At 53.7% G+C, this 25,188-nt stretch overlaps 1 protein-coding gene across 1 annotated transcript in view; it reads right to left on the bottom strand.

The window, feature by feature from the left end:
• Window positions 1-6,474: 6,474 nt before the first annotated feature.
• SCN4A (sodium voltage-gated channel alpha subunit 4) overlaps window positions 6,475-25,188 on the bottom strand; it is a 70,461-nt gene continuing 51,747 nt past the window's right edge. Inside the window, exons 20-25 of the mRNA XM_029075282.1 lie at window positions 14,803-15,081; window positions 13,757-13,810; window positions 13,326-13,463; window positions 12,163-12,267; window positions 9,658-9,928; window positions 6,475-7,640 (exon numbers count right to left, since the gene is read on the bottom strand). Of these exons, the coding sequence (XP_028931115.1) occupies window positions 6,475-7,640; window positions 9,658-9,928; window positions 12,163-12,267; window positions 13,326-13,463; window positions 13,757-13,810; window positions 14,803-15,081 (2,013 nt within the window). The remainder of the gene's footprint in view (window positions 7,641-9,657; window positions 9,929-12,162; window positions 12,268-13,325; window positions 13,464-13,756; window positions 13,811-14,802; window positions 15,082-25,188) is intronic.

Genomic DNA, 25,188 nt, shown 5'->3' with positions numbered 1-25,188 from the left:
TAGGTCTAGGACAGGGTCAGGACCAATGTCAGGGTTAGTGACTGAGGCAGGAACAGGGCCAGGGGCAGGTCCAAGGCCAGGGGCAGGGGTGGGGCAGGAGCAGGGACAGGGACAGAGTTGGGTCTCTCCATGGGAGTTTCTGATTGGGAGTTTCTGGGGAAGTCTCTGGTTCTCTGGGTGGGAGCATCTGAACTCTTCTCTACTCTCCCGATCACCATCCGGTGCCTCTATTTTCTGTTCCTGCACCTTCCCTCGACCTCCCCTCCTGCCCAAGGTGAGACCCACCTCGGGGTTCAGGTCTGAAAGAGCCTTAGCCGCTCCAACCCTGGGGCCATACTCCTGGGGGCACCGCTGCTGATCTGGGCCGCTCTAGGGGCTGAGCCGGGCAGGCTCCCCGACCTCATCTCCCAGACTCTGGTTGTAGCAAAACAGACCCGCCAACACCTGGGCCCGAAGGGTGGGCTCTAAAGCACCCAGATAGGAGGGAGCAGGTGTCCGACCGAGGTGCCGGGGGTGGGGGAGCAGGGGGCAGCCGCTTCTGGCGGAAGAGCCATGCCTGATAGGGGAAGGGGCACAGGACATCTGTGCCAAGCTAGCGGGGTGCTAGCAGGTTCCTCTCCACCACTGAACCCCCCAGCCACTGACTTTCGGCTTCGGTTCGCCCCCCCCAACTCCTAATCTCTCCACCCACTGCTGCAGCCCCATCTCCTGCTTCTCAAAGCCTTCCCGCCGAGCCCTCTCCTGGACTCTATCCACCCAGCCCTCTCCCAGCCTGGCCCCTGGCCCTGGACCCCTTTTTGAGGTGCCAGCTGGCCCTGGCCCCCCAGCCCTCAGGCCCTCGACTTCCCGGTCCCTGGCTCCTTCCCAAGGACCCAGTTGGGCCCAGCACCTCTGGCCCCCAGCCCTCCAGCTCCCCAGGCCTCAGCCCCTTCCCTAGGTGCCAGCTGGCCCCCAGCCCCCAGATGCAGATGTGGCCTTTGTGCTCGATTACTATTCACGCTGGGACGATCGGGTTTCTCGCCCATCCGCGGTCAGTGACGGGTTATTTACCTGGACACGCGGACACCCGACGTCCGGGCTGGGACATGGGGTCCCCTGTGGGCTCAGAATCTGCCCCGGGGGAGGAGGAGGAGGAGGGGAAGGGAAAGAGGGAGGTGGAGTCGTGTGGGGGGATGTAAACAACAGTTCCTCCAGCTGCAGGGACTTCCCTTCTCCTGCCAGCGGCAGCCAGATCCACCGACCTTGTCCCAGCTCCTCAGAGTTCCTCTCTGGTGGAGCTGGGAAGGGGGTGCTAGGCAGGAGTGGGGTGGAGGGACCAGAGCAGGGGACTTGGGAGTGGAGAAGCGGAGTTCGGGGAGAGGTCTGAGCTGCAGTGGGAGTGCAGGACCCAAGGGTGAGAAGGAGGCGAGGGCAAGGACAGAAGCCAAGCTGAGCTGTAGTGGGCAGGGATGCTCTTCAGGACCAGTCATGCTTTACTAGCCTCAGCCGGTCCCTAAAACAGAGACCCCCACCCCCATCATAACCCCCTCTCCAAGGGGCATCCACGTTGTAAAGGCAGCAAAGCTCATTTCTGAGCTGCAGAGGGGGCGACAGGGCAGAGCCTCCCTGCCCCCTGCCCCATCCCTGGGGCAGTTTCCGGACTGCTGGGCAGAGTCCTGGGCAGGGCTGAAGCACAGTAGACTAGGTGCTCCTCCAGGGCAGGGATCTTGTCTACCACCTGTGTTGTTCTCTCCCGAGTGGTTAGTACAGTGCTCTGCATATTCATTTTTTCATTCATTCAATAGTATTTATTGAGCGCTTACTATGTGCAGAGCACTGTACTAAGCGCTTGGAATGGACAATTTGGCAACAGATAGAGACAATCCCCGCCCAATAATGGGCTCACGTTCTAAACGGGGGAGAGAGACAGCAAAGCAAAACCGAACAAAACAAAATGCTAAGCTTGAGGGCAGGGATCCCCTCTAGCAACTCCGTTGTATTGTGCTTCCCCTAGTGCTTGGTGCAGAACTCTGCCCACATTAGGTGCTCAATAAATAATATTGACAGATCTGAAACTTTTTGCTCTGCTTTCCCTCACCCTTTCTTCTCTGATTATCCCACTCAGTCTCAGCCTTAGACTGGAAGCCTCAGGAGGGAGAGGGGCTGTTATCTCGCATCTGTCCCAATGCTTAGCCCAGTGCTCTGCCCCTGGTAAGTCCTCAATCACTATATATAAGAGAAGCAGCCTCTGGTTAAGTCCCGTTGCCCCACGGTCACTCTCCCACAGCCCCCACCCCTCCAACCCGAAGCGGAGTGGACTTTCCGGGAGCCAGGAGAGGCAGACAGGCAGGTAAATGGACTCATTTTAAGAAATATTCAGGAGAACTTCACCCATTCCCTGTCCTCCCTCTCAGAGACAAAGATGCAGAGGCAGAAAGAGACACAGAGGCGAACAGCGCTGACAGAGACACAGGGCCACAGAAGGAGAGAGTGGGAAAGACCAATAGAGAGAGAAAGGATGAGCAGGTAGTCAGTGAGCCAAGAAAGAGAGAGAGGCAGAGTCTGGTGGAGAAAAACACACACCCACACACCCCAAACACATACGTGTCAGAGAGTGAAAGAGAGAGAGACAGGCAGAGACAGAGAGAGAGAGCGAGAGACCCACGAGCGGAGATGAGTAGACAACAGAGACAGAGGGGGAGGAGACAGGAGCAAAGACAGATTGGAGCAGGGAGAGAGAGAAAGGGAAAGAGATAGAGACAGAGCGAGATAGAGAGAGACCCAGACAGGCAGACAAGGCAGGTGGAGGGGAGGGAGGCAGGAAGGTAACCAGGCCTCACGCTTCAGGGCCCAGAGCTCTTGTTTTGAATGTTTTGTTGTTCCGGTGTTTCCGTGAGATCACTCACCAGAAACAGGGCGAAAAAGAAGAAGTTGGGTAGTGGGGGTCCTGGGGGGCCACTGCCCCTGAGCCCTCTGAGGAAGGGAGATGGGGAACACCCCCTAACTGGGCCCCTCTGCCCATACCCTCTCTCATCCCCTCATCCCCTCATCCCCTCCAGGCTGTCACCTGTGGCCCCTCACCCCATCCAGCTAGGGTCCCTTTTGCTCTCCTCTTCCCTTCTCACCCTCCCTCTAACCACCACATCTCCCCTGCCACCCACCATCCGGCCTTTCCTCCAAAACAGGAGTCTGGAAAGTCAGGACTGGATCCCTCTGCCTGCTGAGGGACCAAGCCAAGGGCGAGGAGATGTTTCCCCCAGGGCAGGGTGTAATCACCGAGGACATCCCCTGGGTGGCTGGGCAGACCTGGGCTTCCTCATCTCCTCCTCCCGCCCTGGCACTTCCAGCCCAGCCCCAGCCCCAGCCCACCTCCACCCGACTCTAGGTCCCAACCCTGACCCCAGGCCGGCTCCAGCCTCAGCCCCAAGCCCCCAGTCAAACTCCAGGCCTGTCTCAACCCTTGCCCCAGCCCAGCCCACCTCAACCCAACTCTAGGTCCCAACCTTGATTCCTGTCCAGCTCCAGCCTCAGCCCCAACCCTAGCCCCAGCCCCAGCCGACCTCAATCAAACTCTCAGTCCCACCTCCGACCTCAATCTGACTCCAGCTCAGCCTCAGCCCCAAGTCCCCATTTGCAATCCCAGCCCAGAGCCAGCCTACTTCCACCGCACTCCGGGTCCCAACCCTGCCTCCAGTCTGTCCTGCCCCAAACCCCAACCCCACTCTCAACCCCAGGCTTCAGCCCCCAGCTCTCCCCAGCCTAGACCCACCCATGCTCCGATCCTACCCCCCAGGCCCAGCTCTGCCCCAGCCTCCTACCCCTACGACTGGAGTTGTGGGGCAGAGACAGCAACCTGGGGCTGTTGGCTCAAGGGCCGGGGGGAGCCCCAATTCTGTCTCAGGCTGGGGGAGGGTTGGTTGAAGTCTCCATCACAGCTCCGTGAAGATATCAGCCAGGGACCGAGCTTTGAACCACAGACTGTCCCATCAACGGCCCCGGCTGCCCGCCCACCCCGCCAACCTGCCATCTGATCGCCCAGCCGCCCCCCTGCCCTGCCGTCTGCTCTTTGACCAGCGGACACATTCCCCACTGAGCTCAGAAGGGAGGTAGATCGTCTCCAGCCCCCATTAATGAGGACGCCAGGGTCAGGAGGCCCCGGTGTGTTGACGATAGTGGTGCCCTTGGGCCTGTGTGGCCTGTGTCAGGCGAGGGCTCTCCTGGATCAGGAGCAGTTGTTCAAGGGACAGGCTGGGGAGGAGGGTCGATACCTGGGAAGGCCGCCACCTTATCCCCCTGGACGCTTGCTCCCTTCCCAAACTCTTTCCAACTTCTCCCTGTATCTGTTATTTACTTATTTATATTACTGTCCATCTCCCCTTCTAATAATAATAATAATAGTGATGGAATTTTTTAAATGCTTACTATGTGCCAAGCACTGTTTTAAGTAGACAAGGGAATCAGGTTGTCCCATGTGGGGCTCACAGTCTTAATCTCCATTTTACAGATGAAGTCACTGAGGCCTGGAGAAGTTAAGTGACTGGCCCAAAGTCACACAGCTGATAAGTGGCGGAGCCGGGATTAGAACCCCCGACCTCTAACTCCCAAGCCCGTGCTCTTTCCACTAAACCACGCTGCTTCTCTAGGCCGTAAGCTTGTTGGGAGCAGGGAATGTCTGTTTGTTGTGATACTGTACTTTCCCAAGCACTTAGTACAGTGTTCTGCACACAGTAAGTGCTCAATAAATATGATTAACTGACTCTCCCAGCTCTCCGCTCCTCCTGCTCCCACGTCCACACCTCCGCATCACCTCCCGGGCCTCTCTCCACCACACGGCCACTCGTGCGTCCTCCGGGAGCACCCCTGGCGCATGCCAGCTGTGTGGACCGAGGCCGCTGCAGATCGCACCCCGGACCTCTCTCCACTAGACGCCTGCAGTTTCAAGATGCCTCCCTGGTTCTTTGACCCTAGAAGGCCGAGCAACCCTCTGGAAACCTACTGCCTTCTATCCGTGACATCCAGGATCCTCAGCATCTTCCTCCAGCAGCGGTCCACCATGCTCCCCCCGCCAGGATCGCAGACAGGATCTCCTCCGTACCATGAAGGAATCTCCATCCCAGCCCACCTCTCACCACCCTGTCAGGATCAAGAAAAGCCACCGTGGTCTGGCACTATCACCACCGAACCTCGGGAGAACCTGGGCAACTGCTGTTGGAGTAGCTGCAGTTGAGATCGTGAACCCATCCTATAATCCTGCTCCTCCTGCCACAGTGCCCTGATGACCTTTGCTTTGGTCTTTCTGTTGTCTTAATTTTGTGTTTTGTCTCTGCTTGTGAGTCTGTCACCGATCCCCCTCCCCCTTTTAATTTTCAGAGTGTGAGGCCCCAAGAGACAGGGATTATATCTAAATCCCACCTGTGGATTCTTCCCCAGCACTTAGCAGTACTCTCCCCAGCCCAGCGGCTAAGAACCAACTCCACACTTCAGCTCTGATGTATTGGGAAGCCACGGGGCCACAGGAGCCCCAGATGCAACAGACGAACGCACAGTCAGAGCCAGGAGATTCCATAAAAAATGACTTTCAGAAGTACCCAATGTCCATCCCCGCCCCCGGGGCCACAGCCTGGCACTGCGCCTCCCGCCGCTCCTGACTTGTCACGTTCTGAGAGATGGATAGCCCGTTTCTCCAACGGTCCGGCCTGGGGCTCTGCTCCTGATTGCTTCTCCTGCTTCTCCTGCCTCTGTGGGAGAGGCCGCTTTGGCTAGCGAAACGTGAGTTGCAAGGCTCAGCGTTGTCCCCGAGGACTCATCTAGCCAGGGGCAACGAGCCCAAAGGAGTCCGAGGCAGTGAACTTGACCTCCCACTTGGACAGGGGAGCAGGAGGGATGGGAGGGATGGAGACGAGAGGTGGGACAATCTGGGCTCTGGGGAGGCAGGCGGGGAGCAGTCTTGGCTTGGGATGAGAAGGTGGTCAGCTGCTCCGACAGAAGGTTGGGTCTCTTGGGGCCTCAACTGTGCCCTTCGGACACCCCGGCCCCGAGGAGCGGCACCTCCCAGAAAACAATGAGACCTAGTGGCCATGAAACGTTGGGCAGGAGCCGGAGGGTAGGGAGGGCAGAGGAAGAGGACCAGCCAGGCCAGCAGGACCAGCGGGCTTGGGGCTGTTCCCAGACAGCTCATCTGAAACTCACCCAACTTTTCCCCGAGGTGGATGGACATTTCATGTCAAACGTGAGAGCCCAAAGCTCCCGACCTCAGCTGGCCCAGGAACAGTGGCCCAGCTGGGGTCCTCCCCCGGCCTCCACCCCCGATATCCATTCCCGGCCTCTAGCCCCAAACTCCACTCCGTCCCGGCCTCCATCTCCAGCGTCCACCCTGGTCTCTACCCCCGGTAGCCCCAGCGTGGTGTGCTCACACTTCTAAGCCTGCAGTCTGGCCGGAGGGAGGGGACCCAGCCCCAAGTGGGGCGGAGCAGGGGAATGTCTATCCCCAGACCTTCAGACGAGGGACTCCATGACCCCCAGATGACCCCTGCGCTCCCCCCGTCCCTCTGCCACAGGGGGAGCAGCGGGGCCAGGGGCAGGCTCCTCCGGGGGTCCCCCGGGCCCATACATCCTGCTCATGGCGTCGGCGATGAGTCCCTCGGTCTCGGGGGCCTCGGTGTTCTCGGCCCCGTCCTGCTGCTGCCGGTAGAGGTGGGAAGCCTGCTTGACGGAGCGTTTGAGCAGGTGCCGGCGGTAGGCCCGCTGGATCTTGGTGGCGCACACCTCCTCGTGTTTGCGTCGCAGGGTGGTGGTGATGGGTTCGTAGGACACCTTGGATGGGTTGGCTGCCATGAACTTCTCCTCCATGGTCTGCTTCAGGGCGTCCATCTCTCCTGAGTCGCCCAGCACCTCCTTGGTCAGGGCGAACAGGATGTCCAGGCAATGGATTTTGTCTCCGGGCACCATGGGCAGGTCTAGCGTGACTAGCTTGATCCGGTTGGGCTTGGCCAAGCGCAGTGGCTCCTGCAGCGTGTCCACGAAGTCAGAGAGGCGGTCGTAGGTGATGAACTGGGTGGCGTCAGGGTCGAACTTCTCCCAGGTCTCATAGAACATCTCGAAGTCGTCCTCGCTCAGAGGCTCAGTGCTCTCCTCCGTGGCCACACCGAAGTTCTCCAGGATGATGGCGATGTACATGTTGACCACGATCAGGAAGGAGATGATGATATAGCTGCAGAAGAAGCAGATGCCCATGGAGGGGTTCCCGCAGTCACCCCGGACGGGGCTGCCCGGGTGCTCCAGAGTGGGGTCGCAGTCCGGGGGGCCGCTGTTGAGCACGGGGTTCAGGAGCCCGTCCCAGCCGGCCGAAGTGGTGATCTGGAACAGGCAGATCATGCTGTTGCCGAAGGTCTCGAAGTTGAAGATGTCATCAATTCCGGACTCGTGCCGGACGTAGCCGAAGTTTGACATGCCGAAGATGGAGTAGATGAACATGACCAGGAAGAGCAGCAGACCGATGTTGAACAGGGCCGGCAGTGACATCATCAGGGCGAACAGCAGCGTCCGGATGCCCTTGGCTCCACGGATCAGCCGTAGCACGCGTCCAATCCTCGCCAGGCGGATCACCCGGAAGAGCGTGGGTGACACAAAGTACTTCTGGATCAGGTCCGAGAGGGCTAGGCCTGTGGGTAGAGAGATGGGGCTGGAGGGATGGGCTTGGAGGGGGAATGGGCCCGAGGGGGGATCGGCCTGGAGGGAGGATAGGACTGGAGAGGGGATGGGCCTGGACTGGAGAATGGACCTGTAGGGGGCCTGGAGGTGTGGATGGGCCCAGAGCAGGGACCGGCCAGGATAGGGGATGGGCCTGGAGAGGGGATGGGCTTGGAGGGGGGCTGGGTCTGGAGGGGGGATGGGCCTGGAGGGGGGAATAGGTCCGGAGGAGGGGACAGACTTGGAGGGAGGATAAGCCTGGTGGAGGGATGGCGCTGGACTGGGACACAAGCTTGGAGAGGAGATGGACCAGGAGGTGGGAATGGGCCTGTGGTTGGCGACTCGGTTGGATGGGGATAGACCTGGACGGGGGGATGGGTCTGAATGGGAGAATGGGCCTGGAGGGGGGATGAGACTAGTGTGGGGCTGGGCCTGGAGTGGGGAAGGGCCTGGAGAGGGGCTGGGCCTAGAGGAGGGGACGGGCCTGGAGGTGGCGAATCCAGAAGGGAGGATGGTTCTGGAGAGGAGATGCGCCTGGAGGGGGAATGGGCCAAGAGAGGGAATGGGTCTAGAGTCAGAATGGGCCTGGAGATGGGATGGACCTGGAGCAGGGACTGGGGAGACTGGCCTGGAGAAGAATGAGCCTGGAAGGGGGACGGCCCTGGAAGTGGTTTGGCCAGAAAGGGGGGATGGGCCTGGAGGTGTGGATGGGTCTGGAGGGGGGACCGGCCAGGGTAGAGGATGGGCCTGGAGGAGGGAACAGGCCTGGAGGAGGGGACGGGCCTGGAGTGAGGTTGGACCTGGAGGAGAGATGGGCCTGGAGGAGAGATGGGCCAGGAGAGTGGGCTAGGAGACAGGCCTAGAGGCGGGAATGAGACAGGAAGATGGATGGGCCTGGAAGAGTGATGAGTCTGGAGGGGTCCAGGCCTGGAGGGGTACTGACCTGAATGGGAAGATGGGCCTGAAGGGGGGATAGGCCTGGATAGGGGATGAGTGTGGTGTGAGGATGGGCCAAGAGGAAGGGATGGGCCTGGAAGGGGAGAGGGCCTGGAGAATAATGGGCCTGCAGGATGATGGGCCTACGGGGAGGGGCGGGCTTGGAGGGAAGATGGGCCTGGAGCAGGGAGGGGCCTGTAAAGAGTATGGGCCCAGAGGAGGCATGGGTCTGGAATGGGTGGCTTGACTCTTGAGGGAGGATGGGCCTGGCTGTGGGGATGTGCCTGGTTGGGAGGATGGTCCTGGATGGGGTGATGGGCCTGGAGGTGGGTCAGGCCTGGAGACAGATGGGCCTGGTGGGTGGATGGGCCTGCAGAGGACACAGGCCTGGAGGGGGCATGGGCCTGGAGTGGAGACAGGTCTGGAGTGGAGATGGGCCTGGATGGGGAATGGGCTTGGAGAGGGAATGGGTCTGGAGGGGGACAGTCGTTGAGGGGAGATGGGTCTGGGGCAGGGGATGGGCTTGTTATGAGGATGGGTCTGGAGGGAGGATGGGCTTGGATGGGAGGATGGGGCTGAATGGGGGGATGGGTCTAGAGTGGGGACGGGCCTGGTGGAGGTAGACCTGAAGTGGGAAATGGGCCTGGAGAAGGGATGTGCCTGAGCTGTGGCCCCATTTTGGAAGATGGCCAGACCCCTGACCTGCGGCCCCAGACCAAAGGCGGACAGGGAGGGAAGGGCCTGGAGGGAGACTGGGGACCCCGTGCTGTAGGCCTGGTCCAGCACGGAGATGAGGGTGTGAGGAGGAGGACTGGAGGGGGGTCCTGCCGGCAGCCAGGGAGGCAGCTCCTACTCCAGGCATCTGGACTTGAGCCACCCGAGAACTTTTTTGTTGTATGGCATTTGTTAAGCCAATCCTCAAGGGGCTCCCCTTAACAGCCCACGTGCCCACCTATCCACCTGCCCACCCAGACCCCCGAGGGAGGCTGCAGCTGCCCTTCGTCCGGCCCGCTGCGGGAGCAGCCGCCCCCATGGACCGTCTCCACCACTCACCCGCGATTGATAGGATGACCACGACAAAGTCGAAGATGTTCCAGCCGACAGTAAAGTAGTACTGCCGCAGCGCGAACATCTTGAGCACGCATTCGCCCGTGAAGATGATGATGAAGACCATGTTGATGTTGTAGAGGATGTCGATTTTGAGCTGACTCTGGTCATCTGTCTCCACCATCATGGTGACCATGTTGAGGCAGATCAGCACCATGATTGTGATATCAAACACCTGCTTGGTCACAAAGTCATACACCATCCCCTGAATCTTGTTCTATAGCCGGCAAGGGTGGGCAGAGGGGATCAGGGGACAAACAGCAGTGGGGATGGGGGGCAGAGAGAGGAAGGGGCCAAGGTGTAGGGAGGTTGGGGGCAGCAGACAGGTACAGTGACAGGAAAGCACAGCACACACAGCCAGAAGAAAGAGAGAGAAAGTTTCTGGTCACCCAAGGGGAAATGGACTGTGCACACTGGCCTCTACCCCCTGCATCTCTGCGGCAGGAACAGTCTGTTCGTTTGGGTGGTGGAGGAGAGCAAAGGTGGGGGGAAGGGAGAGGGGAGGGACAGGCCGAGGAGGTAGGAGGGTAAAAATGTGGTCTGCGCCAATCTGACCTATAGGACAAAGCTAGGCCCAGGATTATCTGAGCTTTCTCTGAGCTCGGTACAATCGGGGATTTCAGTGTTGGGGAGGGGGTCACTCTGTGGTCCGGACCCCTCTGGGAGCCTCTGTGATGCCTGGACCTCCCAGGCCTTTCTGTGGTCAGGCCCACTCTGCGGGTCACTCTGCAGCTTGGACTCTTCTGAGAAAGGAGCGAGGGTCTCTTGGTATTCTGGACCCTCAGCATTTCCATGTGGCCCAGCCTGCTCTGGGGGTCTCTTTGCATCTGTAATTTATTTTAATTTCTGTCTCCCCCACTAGAACACCTAGTGGGCAAGGAACATGTCTACCAACTCTGTTGAATCATACTCTCCAAGCACTAAACACAAGACTCTGCACCCAATAAGGGCTCGATAAATCTACATCTCCAGCCCTGACCTCTCTCCTTCCCTGCAATCTCTAATTTCCTCCCGCCTTCAAGACACATCTACCTGGATGTCCTGCTGAGACCTCAAATTAAACATGTCCAAAACCAAACTCCTTATCTTCCCACCCAAACCCCATCCTTCCCCATAACGGTAGTCAACACCACTGTTCTCCCTGTCTCACAAGTCTGTAACCTTGGCATTATTCTCAACTCATCTCTCTCATTACCCCTACATATTCAATCTGTCACCAAATCCTGTCGTTTCTACCTTCACAGCATGGCTAAAATCTGCCCTTTCCTCTCCTTCCATACTGCTACCAAGGTTAATTAATCCAAGCACTTATCCCGTCCCTCCTTGACTATTGCATTTGCCTCCTCGTTGACCTCCCAGCCTCCTGTTTCTCCCCATTTCAGTCCATACTTCACTTTGCTGCACGAATTCTCTGTCAACAAAAACATTCAGTCTAGGTCTTCCCACTCCTCAGGAACTTCCAGTGGCTGCCATCTACCTCTTCATCAAACTCCTTACCATCGGCTTTAAAGCACTCCTTCAACTAGCCCCATCTTACGTCACCGCACTGACGTACTACAGCTCGGCCCACACACTCCGCTCCACTCCGTTACTCCCCGTGTCCCAATCTTGTCTATCACACCGCCAACCCTTGTCCCATGTCCTTCCCCTAACCTGTAACTCCCTCCCCCTCCATATATGCCAGACCACCACTCTTTACCCCACCAAAGCATCATTAAGGTCACATCTCCAAGAGGTCTTCCCGGATTAAGCCCTCTTTTCCCTGTCTCACTCTCCCTTCTGTGTTGCCTATGCCTTTGGATCCGTGACCTTTTGGACATTTGATAATAATAATAATAATAATTGTGGTTTTTGTTAAGTGCTTACTATGTGCCAGGCACTGTACTAAGCGCTGGATACAAGTAAATTGGGTTGGACACAGTCCCCATCGCACATGGGGCTCACAGTCTCAATCCCCAGTTTACAGATGAGGTAACTGAGACAGAGAAGTTAAGGGACTTCCCCAAGGCCACCCATCAGATAATTGGTAAATCAGGATTAGAACCCATTACCTTCTGACTCCCAGTTCCATCCCCAACCTCAAAGCACTTATGTCGATATCTTTATATATGATAAAGTACTTATTTATCCATATCAACATCTTTCTGTCTAGGACTGTAAACTCGTTATGGGCAGGAAATATGTCTGCTAATTCTTTTTTTTGTACTCTTCCCAGGGCTTAGTATAGTGCTCGGTACATAATAAACCCCTAATAAATACCCCTGATTGATTGATTGATTGATTGAAAGAAATACCATTGACTGATTGATTCTAGGGTCTCGGCAGGGGCAGCCAGAGAGGGGAGGTTCTCCATTGCTCAGATCCTCGGTGTGGGTCCAGGGAGGGGTGAGGCATTCCTGGGAGCTTCCCAGAGATAGAGAGAGGAAGCTTCCATCACCTCCTGGGGCATACCTGAGGCCGAGGAATGGGCTTCTGGGGTTTCTTGGAGCCGAGCTTCTTCATGGCGTTGTAGTATTTCTTCTGCTCCTCCGTCATGAAGATGTCCTTCCCCCCAAAGTGCAGCAGAAAAGCCAGGTGAGCTGGGGAACCCAGCCCCAGCACCCCCAACTCATGCCCTCTCCCCCATCCACTCTCTTTTAGCACCAAAACCCCTTGCAGTTAGCAGGCACATGCCCAAACAGCCTAAAACCCCAGCCTGTCTCCCAGCCAGTTAGGCAAACAGAGAAAGCTGGGTGCAGCCTCCCCCAGGCCTAAGGATGCAGAAGGAGCTGGGTCCAGCCTCCTCCAGGCTGATGGACACACAGAGTTGAGTCCAGCCTCCCCCGAGCAGATGAACACACAGACGGAGCTGGGTCCATAGGTAGGAGGTGGCAAGGTGATTGAGTGCTTTAAAGAAGTCCAGGTCCCTAGATCCATCTACCCCAACAACATCACCCTGTGCTAGACAACACCCCCCCACCCCCAGAGATCCCTTCTAACCTGAGGGCATGCATTATACCGGGGACATGTTATACTGGGGTGGGAGGGTGGCAAGGTGCGTGGAGGGGTTCTACATAGGAGTATTGTGGCTGGGGGGAAACTGAGTACTGGGCCTTGTGTTTTACACAGGAGGGGTGTCTGCCAGGGGCAAAATATTCTCTGGGAGAGGAGAGTTACCAGAGGGAATCGGACCAACATGCGCTCTGTGAGATGAGGTGCGCCGGCAGTCTCAGATTCTGCCTGCCCCTTTTCTCCCTGTCCCCTCTTCCCATTTCCTTGCCCCTCCCAAGTGCTCCTGACCTGAGAGACCCCAGCCCTCAGGGCAGACCTAGCCCACTTCCCCTCCCTGCCCAGTACCCTCTCCACTCCTCCACAGGAGCCAGGGATAGTGCTGTGTGATTTGGGGGAAGTCGCTTGATTGCTCAATGCTTCAGTTTCCTCATCTGAAAATCAGGGCTTCAGTACCTGCTCTCTCTCCCCCTTTGACTGTGACCCCCATGTGGGGGTAGAGGCTGTCTGACCTGATCATCTTGTATTAATGCCAGTGCTTAAGCACAGTACTTGGCACGTAGAAAGCACCTAAATACTACAAATTTCACTATGATCCTTAGTTAGGGGTCAGGGAGGAGACTTATCTTCTTCTTCTGCTGGTTGAAGTTGTCGATGATAACGCCGATGAAGAGGTTGAGAGTGAAAAAGGCCCCAAAGATGATGAAGATGACGAAGTAGATGTACATGTAGAGGTTTATCTCATACTCGGGCTGTTCCTCGATCTGAGGCAGGGAGAGTATGCAGAGTGTGAAACTCCCCCTCCTACCACCACCCTCCAATCCTAACCACCCCCTGTTCCCTCCGTGCCCCAAGGTTGCCCAGGCTTGTTACTGGGGAAGGGTCAAGGATCACAAAGGTCCAAGGCCGCTAGTCCATCCCTGCTCAATCCTATGAGGCCCAGGGATGGCCAAAACCCTCTGGCTGGTGGCCAGGAGTTCCTAGAAACCAGGGAAGGCTGGGGAGCTGACTCGTAGGGCCCTGCTTCCACCACCACTGGCAGCTGGAAGCCCCTCACCTCGCGGGAGTCCACGGCGGCATACATGATGTCCATCCAGCCTTTGAAGGTGGCCTGTGGGCAGCCAGAGTGCCAGTTAGGACGGGGCCTCTGGGGCTACAGCACCCCTCCGCCACCATCCTCTGGCCAAGGCCCGCCATGCCAGGGTGCAGCCCCTCCCCACCCAGAATATCATCCTTTTCTCCTGGTCAGAGCACAATTTCTCTCTCACTGGAGCTCCATGCTGAAGGACAATCCGCCATTTCCCCAGTGCCCTGCTCCTTTCTGCACCCTCAGGTTCATCCATGCAGGGGTCCCGCCCTGTCCCTGCCACTTAGGTGACTTGTTGACTCTAACTTATGGAACAAGGGGCCAGGGAGGGGCAGGAGCCATGATATGGGAGTCAAAAGTCAATGCCCAGAGCAGCTGGGGTGGCAAAGGGGAAGTGGAGGCTGTCTTTCACCTCTGTTGAACTCTACCAAGTGCACAGTCCTCTGCACCCAGTAGGAGCAGGTCAATAAATATGACTGATTGTTTAAGAAGAACTTTGCAGATGGTGAAAAGTCATTAGGGCTAATTTGAGGGAAGGGAATAGAGAGGAGAGAGTTAGGAGTGCTGGATGGTCATGCTGGGTTACAGGGAAGCATTAAGGATGTAGAGGGGACAGTGCGGGTGGGAGATGATCCATCCTGGGTCAATGAGGGAATGACAGGGATGGAGATGGGAGAGATTAGGGATTCAATATCTATTCTCCCTCCTACTTAGACTGTGAGCCCCATGTGGGACAGGGACTATATCTGGCCTGATTAACCCACCCAGTGCTTAGAACAGTACTCGACACATAGTGTGCACTTAACAAATACCATAAAATGTAATAAAAGAGAGAGTTAGGGCATGGGATGGTCCACCCCAACCATGATGATATGTGTTCAGGGTGACAGCCAGCCCAGTGTTCCTCTGAGGGTTCTGCTGCCACTGACCAGGAGAATCGCAGGCTGTGCTGAAGGGGACTGGGGACTGGGGATGGGATGGAGAGGAGTTGGCCCAGCTGGGGTGCCTGCACTCACCACCTGCAGCAGGGACAGGTAGCCGAGGCCCACATTGTCGAAGTTGACCTTGACGTTGACCCAGCGCACCTCCCCAGTGGGCAGCAGCCGCATGCAGTCTGAGTAGTTGTTGACCACGCTGAGGGGCAGTACTTCAGAGGTGGTGGTGTTAATGCAGCGGTAGTATTTGCCGGCAAACAGGTTGACCCCCATGATGCTGAAGATGAGCCAGAAGATGAGGCAGACCAACAGCACGTTCATGATGGACGGGATGGCCCCCAGCAGCGCGTTCACCACCACCTGCAGCCCCGGGAGGTGGCCCCGAGGGCCCGGGGTCACAGATCACGGGTCACGCAGCTGGGAACCCTCAGGACTCCCGCTCCACTCCCCTGTCTGCGACTCCTGGAAAGGCCAGGGCGTAGGAGCTGCGGGCAGGGGGCGCGGAAGGGAGTCCCCCACAACCTGTCTCTGTCTCATCTCTTCCCACAGAGATTCAGGCAGACCCATCGCTGGGGCCGGGGGTGGGGGGCGACTGGCCACCTGGGCTGAGGGGCGGGGGAATAATAACCAACCTGAGATTAGAACCCAAGACCTTCTGACTCCCAGGCCCATGGTTTAGCCACTACACCAGGCCACTTCTCCTATCTTTGCTCTCTGATCCACGGGAGCCATGATAACTCTGTCCTCCCTTCCAGGGCCTCTGGCCCAACTCCCCGAGTCATAGCAACCCCATATTAGCAGCGGTAGTTTTGCTAGTGGTGGTGGTGGTGACAGTAGAGGGCACAGTATTTTTTTAGTCCCCTACCTCCCAACCCCTAACTGTGAGAGTCCCTCAAGGCTCAGTTCTGGGTCCTCTTCTAGTCCCTCCCTTCACACCCACTCCTTTGGAGAACTCATTCCCTCTCATAGCTTCAACTCCCCCCTCTATGTGGATGATTCCCAAATCTACATCTCCAGCCCTCATTTATCTCCTACTCTGCTGTCTCACATTTTCTCCTGCCTTCGGGACATCTCTAGCTGATTGTCCGGCCAACATCTCGAATATAACATGTCCAAATTAGAACTCATCTTCCCCCTCAAACTCTGTTGTATTGTACGTTCCCAACCACCTAATACAGTGCTCTGCACACAGTAAGCACTCAATAAATATGATTGACTGATTGTTTGATTTAAAGCACTCAATCACCTTGACCCCTTCTACCTTATGTCACTGATTTCCTATTAAAAACCAGCCTGCATACTTTGCTCCTCTAATGCCAACCTACTTATTGTACCGCAGTCTCATCTATCTCGCTGCCAACCCCTAGATCACGTCCTGCCTCGGGCCTGGAGCGCCCTCCCTTCTCATATCCTACAGACGATCACTCTCCCCACCTTCAAAGCCTTATTGAAGGCACATCTCCTTCAAGAGGCCTTCCCCGTCTAAACCCTCATTTCTTCTTCTCACACTCCCTTTTGCATCATCCTTGGACTGGGATTTGCACCCTTTATTCAACCCTCCCTCAGCCCCAGAGCACTTATGTACCTATCCTTAATTTATGTATTTCTAATAATGTCTGTCTCCCCCTCTTTACTGTAAGCTCACTGTGGGCAGGGAACCAATCTGCCTACCAATCTGCTTTTCTGTTGTTGTTTTGTTTTAGTGGTATTTGTTAAGTACTTCCTATGTTCAAGGAATTGTACTTAGCACCAGGGTAGATACAAGGTAATCAGGTATCCATGTCCTACATGGGACTCACAGTCTTAATCCCTACTTTACAGATGAGGTAACCAAGAGATAGAGAAGTGAAGTGACTTTTCCAAGGTCACACAGCAGACCAGTCAACTGGGATTAGACCCAGGTCCTTTTGACTTCCAGACCTGTGCTCTATCCACTGGACCATGTTGTTTTTCTCTCTATATAATCTGTTATATTGTACTCTGCCAAGCTCTTAGTACAGTGCTCTGGACAGAGTAAGCACTCAATAAATATGACTTATTTATTTGTTGATCAAATTGATTACTAAGCACTTGGGATAGTCCAACAGCAAGAAGAGACACATGCCCTACCTACACTGTATTGGGAGACAGAGACATAAGAAAATGTTCATATGGAGTAATCAGAAAATCATCTCTAGCGGATGCAGGGTGGCCTAAAAAGGAACTTCAGCTGTGCCTTGGTGTCTTGAGACCTGGGTCCTAATCCCAGCTCTACTATTTGCCTGCTGTGTGACCTAGGAAAAACCACCTAACTTCTCAATGCATCAGTTTCCTCATCTCTAGAATTGGGATTAAATATCTGTTCTCGCTCCCCCTTAGACAGTCTGTGCCATGTTTGTACTGTATCTACCCAGCACTTAGGACAGTGCTTGGTGTCTACCTTCATCAGTCCTTGGGTATACATGTCAGACTTCCAAGTACCAAGATGCGTATTGTTTTCTCTGCTATCTGGTATCTGAATATTTCAGGTTTTTTTGGCCGTTTCCGATTTCCATACCCTTACCCCACCACCTCTTCAGTCATTTCTGAAAACCTCAATCCAGATCCCTCCGGACCCTAGTGATCTTTAAAAAACCAGTTGGATATCATCTCAAGGGTGACGATCGGTTGCTTGGGCTCGACAAGAATAAAAGATGAGGCGGAATTGAAAGATTTTGGCTCAGTGCTCTTAGGGGTTAAATACTGAAGTGGGAAGCCCATCTCTTTTTCTGGATAGGTGGGGTATTTTCCATGGGGCTTCTTTCTCCCTCCCCCGAGGTAGATTTTAAGTTCTCAGAAGGCAGGTAGTCTGACCGCAGGTCCCCAAGCACAACAGGTGGGCTTCCTTATTTATATTAATGTCTGTCTCCCACTCTAGATAGAAAGCTCATTGTGGGCAGGGAATGTTTCTGTTTATTGTTATTTTGTACTCTCCCAAGCACTTAACCCAGTGCTCTGCACATAGTAAGCGCTCAATAGGAATGATTAACTGACGTAAATAATCAATTGTACGGTCAACTATTTATTCTGATTACTTTTTCTCTGCCACCCCCTGTTAGAGTTGAAGCTCCTTGGTATCAGTGGAAGTGTCTCAGGCATTCTGTTACACTTTCCCTAGGGCTCAGTTCAGTGGATTGTCCCCTGAGGGCACTCAGTAAATACCATTTCCGCTGCTCCTACTCCTCCCCAACTCATGCCCCTTCCCCACAATATGCCTGGCTCCGACTCTACCTCATTAACCCCTCCTACCCCATTCTGCCCTCTCCCCTGCCCGTGCCTCTCACTGTGGGGAAGTCCCAGACTCCTGGGGTCACTGGAGCTGCACGAGCAGCTGCTGTTTCTCAGCGATTCTCTTTCTTTAGAAAGGAAGAGGCAGCATCCGCACATTACGCCATCTCCCCACCAACACAGAGGCACCAGAAAGTGTGGCTTCAGGTGGCTGAAGGCTGGGGCCAGAATCCACCACTTGGTCCAAGCACACCTCTGCCCCTGAGACCCTGTCCCTGGGCCCCTGTCCCTCAGCCCAACCGTGGGACCCTGCCTCTGCACTCCTATTCCTCAGCCTCACCTTCTGGGACCTTCCCCCTGGGATTCTGTCCATTAGCCCCTGCCCCTCAACCCCAACCCCTGGATCCCTTGCCCCTGGACCCCTGTTCCTCAGCCCCAGTTCCAGGTATCCTCCTCCTGGATCTCTGTCCCTCCGTCCCTGCCACTCGACCTCAACCCCTGGGACTCTACTCCTCAGCCCTGGCTCTTGGGACCTTGTCTTTGACCGGGCTTCTGAGCTGCCTGACTAGTAGCCTATGACGGAGTGTCTTTTTCAGAGAACTGTCTGTGTGGGCTGTGTAGGGTGGGTGGGGTGGTGGGGAGCCTTCTGTGAGAAGTTCCAGTCAGGATCTAGGTTGCTTAGACTGAGGAGGAGATGGTATTTGTGTGTGTGTTTGGCGGGGGAAGGCGTGTGGTATGAGAATGTGTGGAGTGTGTGTGTGTATGGGTGCTTGTATGGTAGGTGAGTGTGTGGGTGTGAGGGGTGTGTGAGCTTATGGTGTTGATGGGTGCACTTGTGATAGGTGAGTACATGGAGTGAGAGGTCTGGGGGTGAGCATCTGGGGTATATGTGTGGTCCTGTGTAGGTGAGCGTGTTCCATGTGTGGGGAGAGTGATATGTATGTGTGGGCCCAGTGTATGTGAGCATGTTAGGGTGTGTGTGTGTGTGAAGCTTTGATATGTGAATGTGTGGTGTGTGGGTCGAGGGGTGTGTGGCTGTGTCTACTCTGTGTGGGAAGATAATACTGAGAAGGGTGCCAGCTAATGACTTAAGAAAAGTCCCTTTGGGGGATTTGAGGACCCTCCACTTTCTTCCCAACCCAAATAGACAGTCCAGGCACTTGGCATCTCCTGACCAGGAGACTGCATCAGCCTCCTCACTTATCTCTCTGCCTCCAGTTTCTGTCCCCTACACTCTCCAATCCATGCCAAGCACATGCCTTCCAAAATGTCACCCTACCACCCATCTCTCCACATCTTAAAATCTTCCAAATGTTCCCTACCTCCTGCCACAGCAAGCACAATTTTAGACAACTGGGTCCAAGGCTTCCTGCTAACTCTCTCCATCTTCTTCTCTTCACCGGCTGCCTCTACCAACCTCTCTCAGACTCTCCCTCTCGACTCTCCGCTATTCGAACCCTTGCTCACATCCTTGCTCCTGCACAGAATTCCCCCCTCCACTTGATTCTCAAGCCCCAGAAACCCGATGATCCCCTCAACACTTCCATCGTTATTGAAACACTTCCTCAGCACTGAGGTATCATTTTATTTGGACATCCTTTGATCTACTCAATTACTGATCCTGTCCTTTCATCCTGATATGGGGGAATTCTTTGAAAATCATTTCTGCTTGACTGGAACCTCCATGAGATCAGCAGTTCAAGTAATAATAATAATAATAATAATCATGGTAATTTTAAGCACTTATTTTGCACCAGGCACTGTTCTAAATGCTGGGTGAGTACAAGCACATCGGGTTGGATACAGTGAATGTCCCATATGGGGCTCACAGTCTTAACTCCAATTTTACAGACGAGGTAACTGAGGCACAAAGAAGTGAAGTGACTTGCCCAAGGTCACACAGCAGACAAGCGGATAGACAGTGATGTAGATGAAAGCAGGGTACTGGGAGTCGGTTGGTGTTAGAGGAGTGAAGTAGACAGATTGTAATTAAAGATTAGTGTGGTAACGTAGGAGGGAGTGCCTGAGTGCCTTAAAACCAACGATAAGCAGTTTGATGTAGAAATGGAAGGGCCACGATTAGAGGTTTTCGAGGAGTGGGGAGACGTGGACTGAACACTTTTCAGAAAAGCGATCAGGACAGCAGATTGAAGGACTGAAGAGGGGAGAGAGAGGAAGTAGGGAGGTCACAGAGCAGCCTGATGCAGTAGTCCAGGAAGGTTACAGTAAGTGCTTGGATCAGCACAGTAGCAGTTTGGATGGATGGGTTTTTTTGGAAGGGTAGGTTTTAGCAAAGATATAACCAGTAGGAGTTCATGACAGATTGAGTTATGTGGGTTGAATGGGGGAGATTAGCTGAAGATAATGCAATGTTACATATTTATGAGAGAGGGAGGATTGTGTCGTTGTTTACAGTGATGGGAAAGCTGGGAGAGGAAGCATTGGGTAGGAAGATGAGGCCTTCTGTTTTAGACATGCTTAGTTTGAGGTGTCAGCGAAACATGCAAGTAGAGATGTTGGCAGGAGGAAATGTGAGACGTTAGATGAAGAATAGGAAAGGACTCCCACAATTAGAGGGTGGGAGGCAGTCTGTGAAAGTGATTGAGAAGGAGCAGCCAGAAAGATAAGAGGAGTACAGGAGAGGACACTCTCTGCCAGGGAAGCCAAGGTTAGATAAGGTTACCAGGAGAAGGGGGTGTTCCACAGTGTTGAAGGCAACTAATAGGTTGAGGAGGATTAGGATGAAGTAGAGGTCATTGGATTTGGCAAGAAGGAGATCACTGGTGACCTTAGAGAAGACTGTTTAAGTGGAGTGAGAAGTCAGATGGAGGGGGTTGAGGAGAAAATTGGAGGAGAGGAAGTGGAGGCCATGAGTGTAGACAAGTCTCTCAAGGAGTTTGGAGAGGAATGGTAAGAGGGAGATGAGGCCATCACTGGGGGGAGTTGTGAGGTCAAGGGAAGGTATTTTTTTTTACTATGGGAGATACGTGGGCTTGTTTGAAAGCAGTAGGGAAGGAGCCTTTGGAATAAGAGCAGCTGAAGATGAAGGTCATGGAAGTAAGAAGGGAGTGGGTGCAAAGGGACGGGGTCAGAAGTGCAGGTGGTGGGGGTAGAATTTGAAATTTATTAAGCACCTACAGTGAAAAGAGCACTCTACAAAGTGCTTGGGAGAGGAAAATAGAGTTAGTAAACATGATCCCTGCCCTCAAGGAGCTTACAGGGTAGCAAGGGAAACTCATCACAGAAATTTTAGGTAGGAGGAAGTAATAGATCATAATGATAGATACTCAAGTGCTTCCTCAGACGGAGTGTGGTCTAGTGGAAAAAGCATGGTCCTGGGAGTCAGAGGAATTGGGTTCTAATCCCATCATCATCCTCATCATCATCAGTGTTTATTTAGAACTTACTATGTGCAGAGCACTGTACTCAGTGCTTGAGAAAGTCAAGTATAGCAGAATTGGCAGACATCCCCCTGCCTACAATGAGCTTATAGTCTAGAGAGGGAGACAGCCATTAATATAAATAATTTATAATAAAAAATTTAAAGGGGTGTACATAAGTGCTGTGGGGTTGAAGGTGGGGCAAATATCAAATGCCCCAAATTCACAGATGGAAGTACATAGATGATACAGGAGGGAGAGGGAGCAGGGAGAAGGAGAGCTTATTCAGGGAAGGCTTCTTAAAGGAGAGGTGACCTTAAAATAATGCTTTGAAAGTGGGGAGAGGGTCGTCTGGAATATTTGGAGGGGGAGAGAGGTCCAGGCTAGGAGAAAGATGTGGGAAGGGGTTGGTGGAGAGATAGGCAAGATCGGGGCATGGTGAGCAAGCTGGCGCTAGAGAAGCAAAGTGTACAGGCTGGGCTGTCATATGAGGTTAGTAAGGAAAGGTAGGAGGGGATGAACTGATTGAGTGCCACGTACCTGCTGTGTGACCTTGGATAAGTCACTTCACTTATCTGTGCCTCAGTTCCTTCATCTACAAAATGGGGATACAATACCTGTTCTCCCTCCTATTTAAGCCATGAGCCCAATGTGGGACCTGATCTTGTATCTACCCTAGTTCTTAGTACGGTACTTGGCACATGGTAAATGCTTAACTAATAACACAACTAGTGTTATTAATTATTATTCTGGGGCTTGAGAGTCCTCGAGCACCCAATGGGAGAGCTGAAGTGGCCCTTGGGGGAAAAGAAGGTGGGGACATGTTATATTAATCTGGAAAGGCCTCCTGGAGGAGAGATGACTTCAGAAAGCCTGTGAAGGGGAGAAGATCAGTGGTCTGCCTTCCACTGTTCCAGGCAGGGTGTGAGCAGTTCCAGTGTGAGCAAGAGGTCAGGAGAGAAGATAGAGGTGTAACATTGAGCAGGTTAGCTTGAGAGGAAGAAAGAATGTGAGCTGAGATTTAGTGGGAGATGAGAGCGGATAAGTAGGAGGGAGAGATCTGATTGGGTACCTTGAAGCCAGTGGTCAGAAGTTTCTGTTTGATGCAGTGAGGGGTGGGCAACCACTGGAGATTTCTGAGGAGTGGGGTGACGTATGCAGACCGACATTTTCGCAAAGTGATCCAGGCAGCAGAGTGAAGGATTGCCTGGAGAAGGGAGAGACTGGAGGCAGGGAGGTCAGCAAGGAGGCTGATGCAGTAGTCGAGATATGATATGAAAATAATAATAATAATGTTGGTACTTGTTAAGCACTTACTATGTGCAGAGCACTGTTCTAAGTGCTGGGGGAGATACAGGGTCAAGCATCTGGACCAGTGTGGTGACCATTTGGAAAGGAAGGAAGGGGTGGAATCTGGGAATGTCGTGGAGAGAGAACCAGTAGGGTTTTGTGATGGATTGAATATGGGGATTGGAAGAAAAGGAGCAGTCGAGGACAATGCCAAGATGGCAGACTTGAGGAGGACGGTGGCACTCTTAACTGTGATGGGAGAATCAGGAGGAGGAGAGGTTTAGGAAAGGAAGATGAGTTCAGGTTTAAATGTGTTGAGCCTTAGGTGGGAATCCTCGAAGAAGGGGGAGATGAAGGACTGCCAAGAAGGAGACAGGTCAAGGGTTAGCAAGGCAGATTGGGATCATCGGCAAAGAGGAGGTAGGTGAAGCCGTGAGGGTGGCTCCCAAGGGAGTGGGTATAGATGGAGAATTGGAGGGGACCCGGAACTGAGCCTGGAAGGGCTCCCACTGTTAACGGGTGGGAGGCAGAGGAGCAGCCTGCGAAAGAGACTGAGAAGGAGCAGCCAGAGAGATAGGAGGAGAAACAGGAGAGGTCAGTGAAGCCAAGGCTGGATAATGTCTCCAATAGAAGGGGGAGATCCACAGTGTCGAAGGCAATTGAAAGGGCAAGGAGGATTGGGACAGAGTACATTAGATTTGGCAAGTGGAGGTCATTGGCAACCTTGGAGAGAGCGGTCTCAGTGGAGTGAAGGGGCAGAGACTGGATTGCAGAGGGTCAAGAACTTCCCCCCTTCAAAGCCCTACTGAAGGCTCACCTCCTCCAAGAGGCCTTCCCTGACTAATCCCCCCTCTTCCTCAGCTCCCCCTCCCCTCTGCATCACCCCAACTCGCTCCCTTCGCTCTACCCCCCTCTCCCCGCCCCACAGCACTTGTGTATAAAAGTACATATCTATAAGTCTATTTATATTAATGCCTGTTCACTTGTTTTGATGTGTACATATCTATAATTCTATTGATTTATATCGATGCCTGTTTACTTGTGTTGATGTCTGTCTCCCCCCTTCTACGCTGTAAACCCTGTGTGGGCAGGAATTGTCTCTCTTTGTTGCTGAATTGTGCTTTTCAAGCATTTAGTACACTGCTCTGCACACAGTAAGGGCTCAATAAATTACAACTGAATGAATGAACTGGAGGCAGCAGGCATACACAATCCATTAGGGGCATTTTAGCACTCATTTATTTTAATCTTTTATTACAACCATTTGTATCTTTCTCTTTCCTCCCACGTGTAAATAATTTTATGTCCGATTGCCTCTGTCCAAAGCATCACTGTCCTCCCTGCTGAGGAAACCTGCAACTTCCAGGCCATCCTTGATTCTTACAATAATCATACTGTTAAAATCTCACTCCTTCCTCTCCAAATAGCTACCACCCTGCTCCACACTCTTGTAACAGCACTGCTAGACTATCGCACCAACCTCCTCACTGGTCTCCCTGCCTCTAGTTTCTTTCAACTCCAATCTATTGCCCGATTGTCTTCCTGAAGCATTCCTTAGCTCCCCATGCATCGCCACTCCTCAAAAACCTTCAGTGACCTCCTATTTCCCTCTGCACCACTGCCTTCAAACCTCTGTAGCAACTCTCCCTGTCTTATAAAGCAGTAGTAATAATAATCATAATGATGATGGTATTTGTTAAGTGTTTACTTTGTGCGAAGCACTGTATGTAGTTAATTAATGAGCCCCCACTGGGTGCGATGCACTGTAATAAGCATTTGGAAAACACAACAGAAGCATGAAACACAGTCCCTCAGCCACAGGGAGTTTCCACTCTAATATTTTTAATATATATAATACCTCAGAAGCAGCGTGGCTCAGTGGAAAGAGCCCGGGCTTGGGAGTGAGAGATCATTGGTTCGAATCCCGGCTCTGCCACGTGTCAGTTGTGTGACTGTGGGCAAGTCACTTCACTTCTCTGGGCCTCAGTTACCTAATAATAATAATAATGTTGGTATTTGTTAAGCGCTTACTATGTGCCAAGCACTGTTCTAAGCGCTGGGGTAGACACAGAGGAATCAGGATGTCCCACGTGGGGCTCACAGTCTTAATCCCCATTTTACAGATGAGGGAACTGAGGCACAGAGAAGTTAAGTGACTTGCCCACAGTCACACAGCTGACAAGTGGCAGAGCCGGAATTTGAACTCATGACCTCTGACTCCAAAGCCTGTGCTCTTTCCACTGAGCCATGCTGCTTCTCTACCTCATCTTTACCTCATCTGTAAAATGGGGATGAAGACTGTGAGCCTCACGTGGGACAACCTGATGACCCTGTATCTACCCCAGCGCTTAGAACAGTGCTCTGCACATAGTAAGCGCTTAACAAATACCAACATTATTAATATATTTCATACGTAGTCATTCCTTCATTCAATCGTATTTATTGAGCGCTTACTGTGCGCAGAGCACTGTACTAATAGCTTGGGAGAGTACAATATAACAGTAAACAGATACATTCCCTGCCCACAACAAGCTTACAGTCTAGAAGGAGA

Source organism: Ornithorhynchus anatinus, chromosome 11, assembly GCF_004115215.2.
Source record: "Ornithorhynchus anatinus isolate Pmale09 chromosome 11, mOrnAna1.pri.v4, whole genome shotgun sequence".
Classification (NCBI taxonomy): domain Eukaryota; kingdom Metazoa; phylum Chordata; class Mammalia; order Monotremata; family Ornithorhynchidae; genus Ornithorhynchus; species Ornithorhynchus anatinus.
This window is presented reverse-complemented; position numbering and strand designations above follow the sequence as displayed.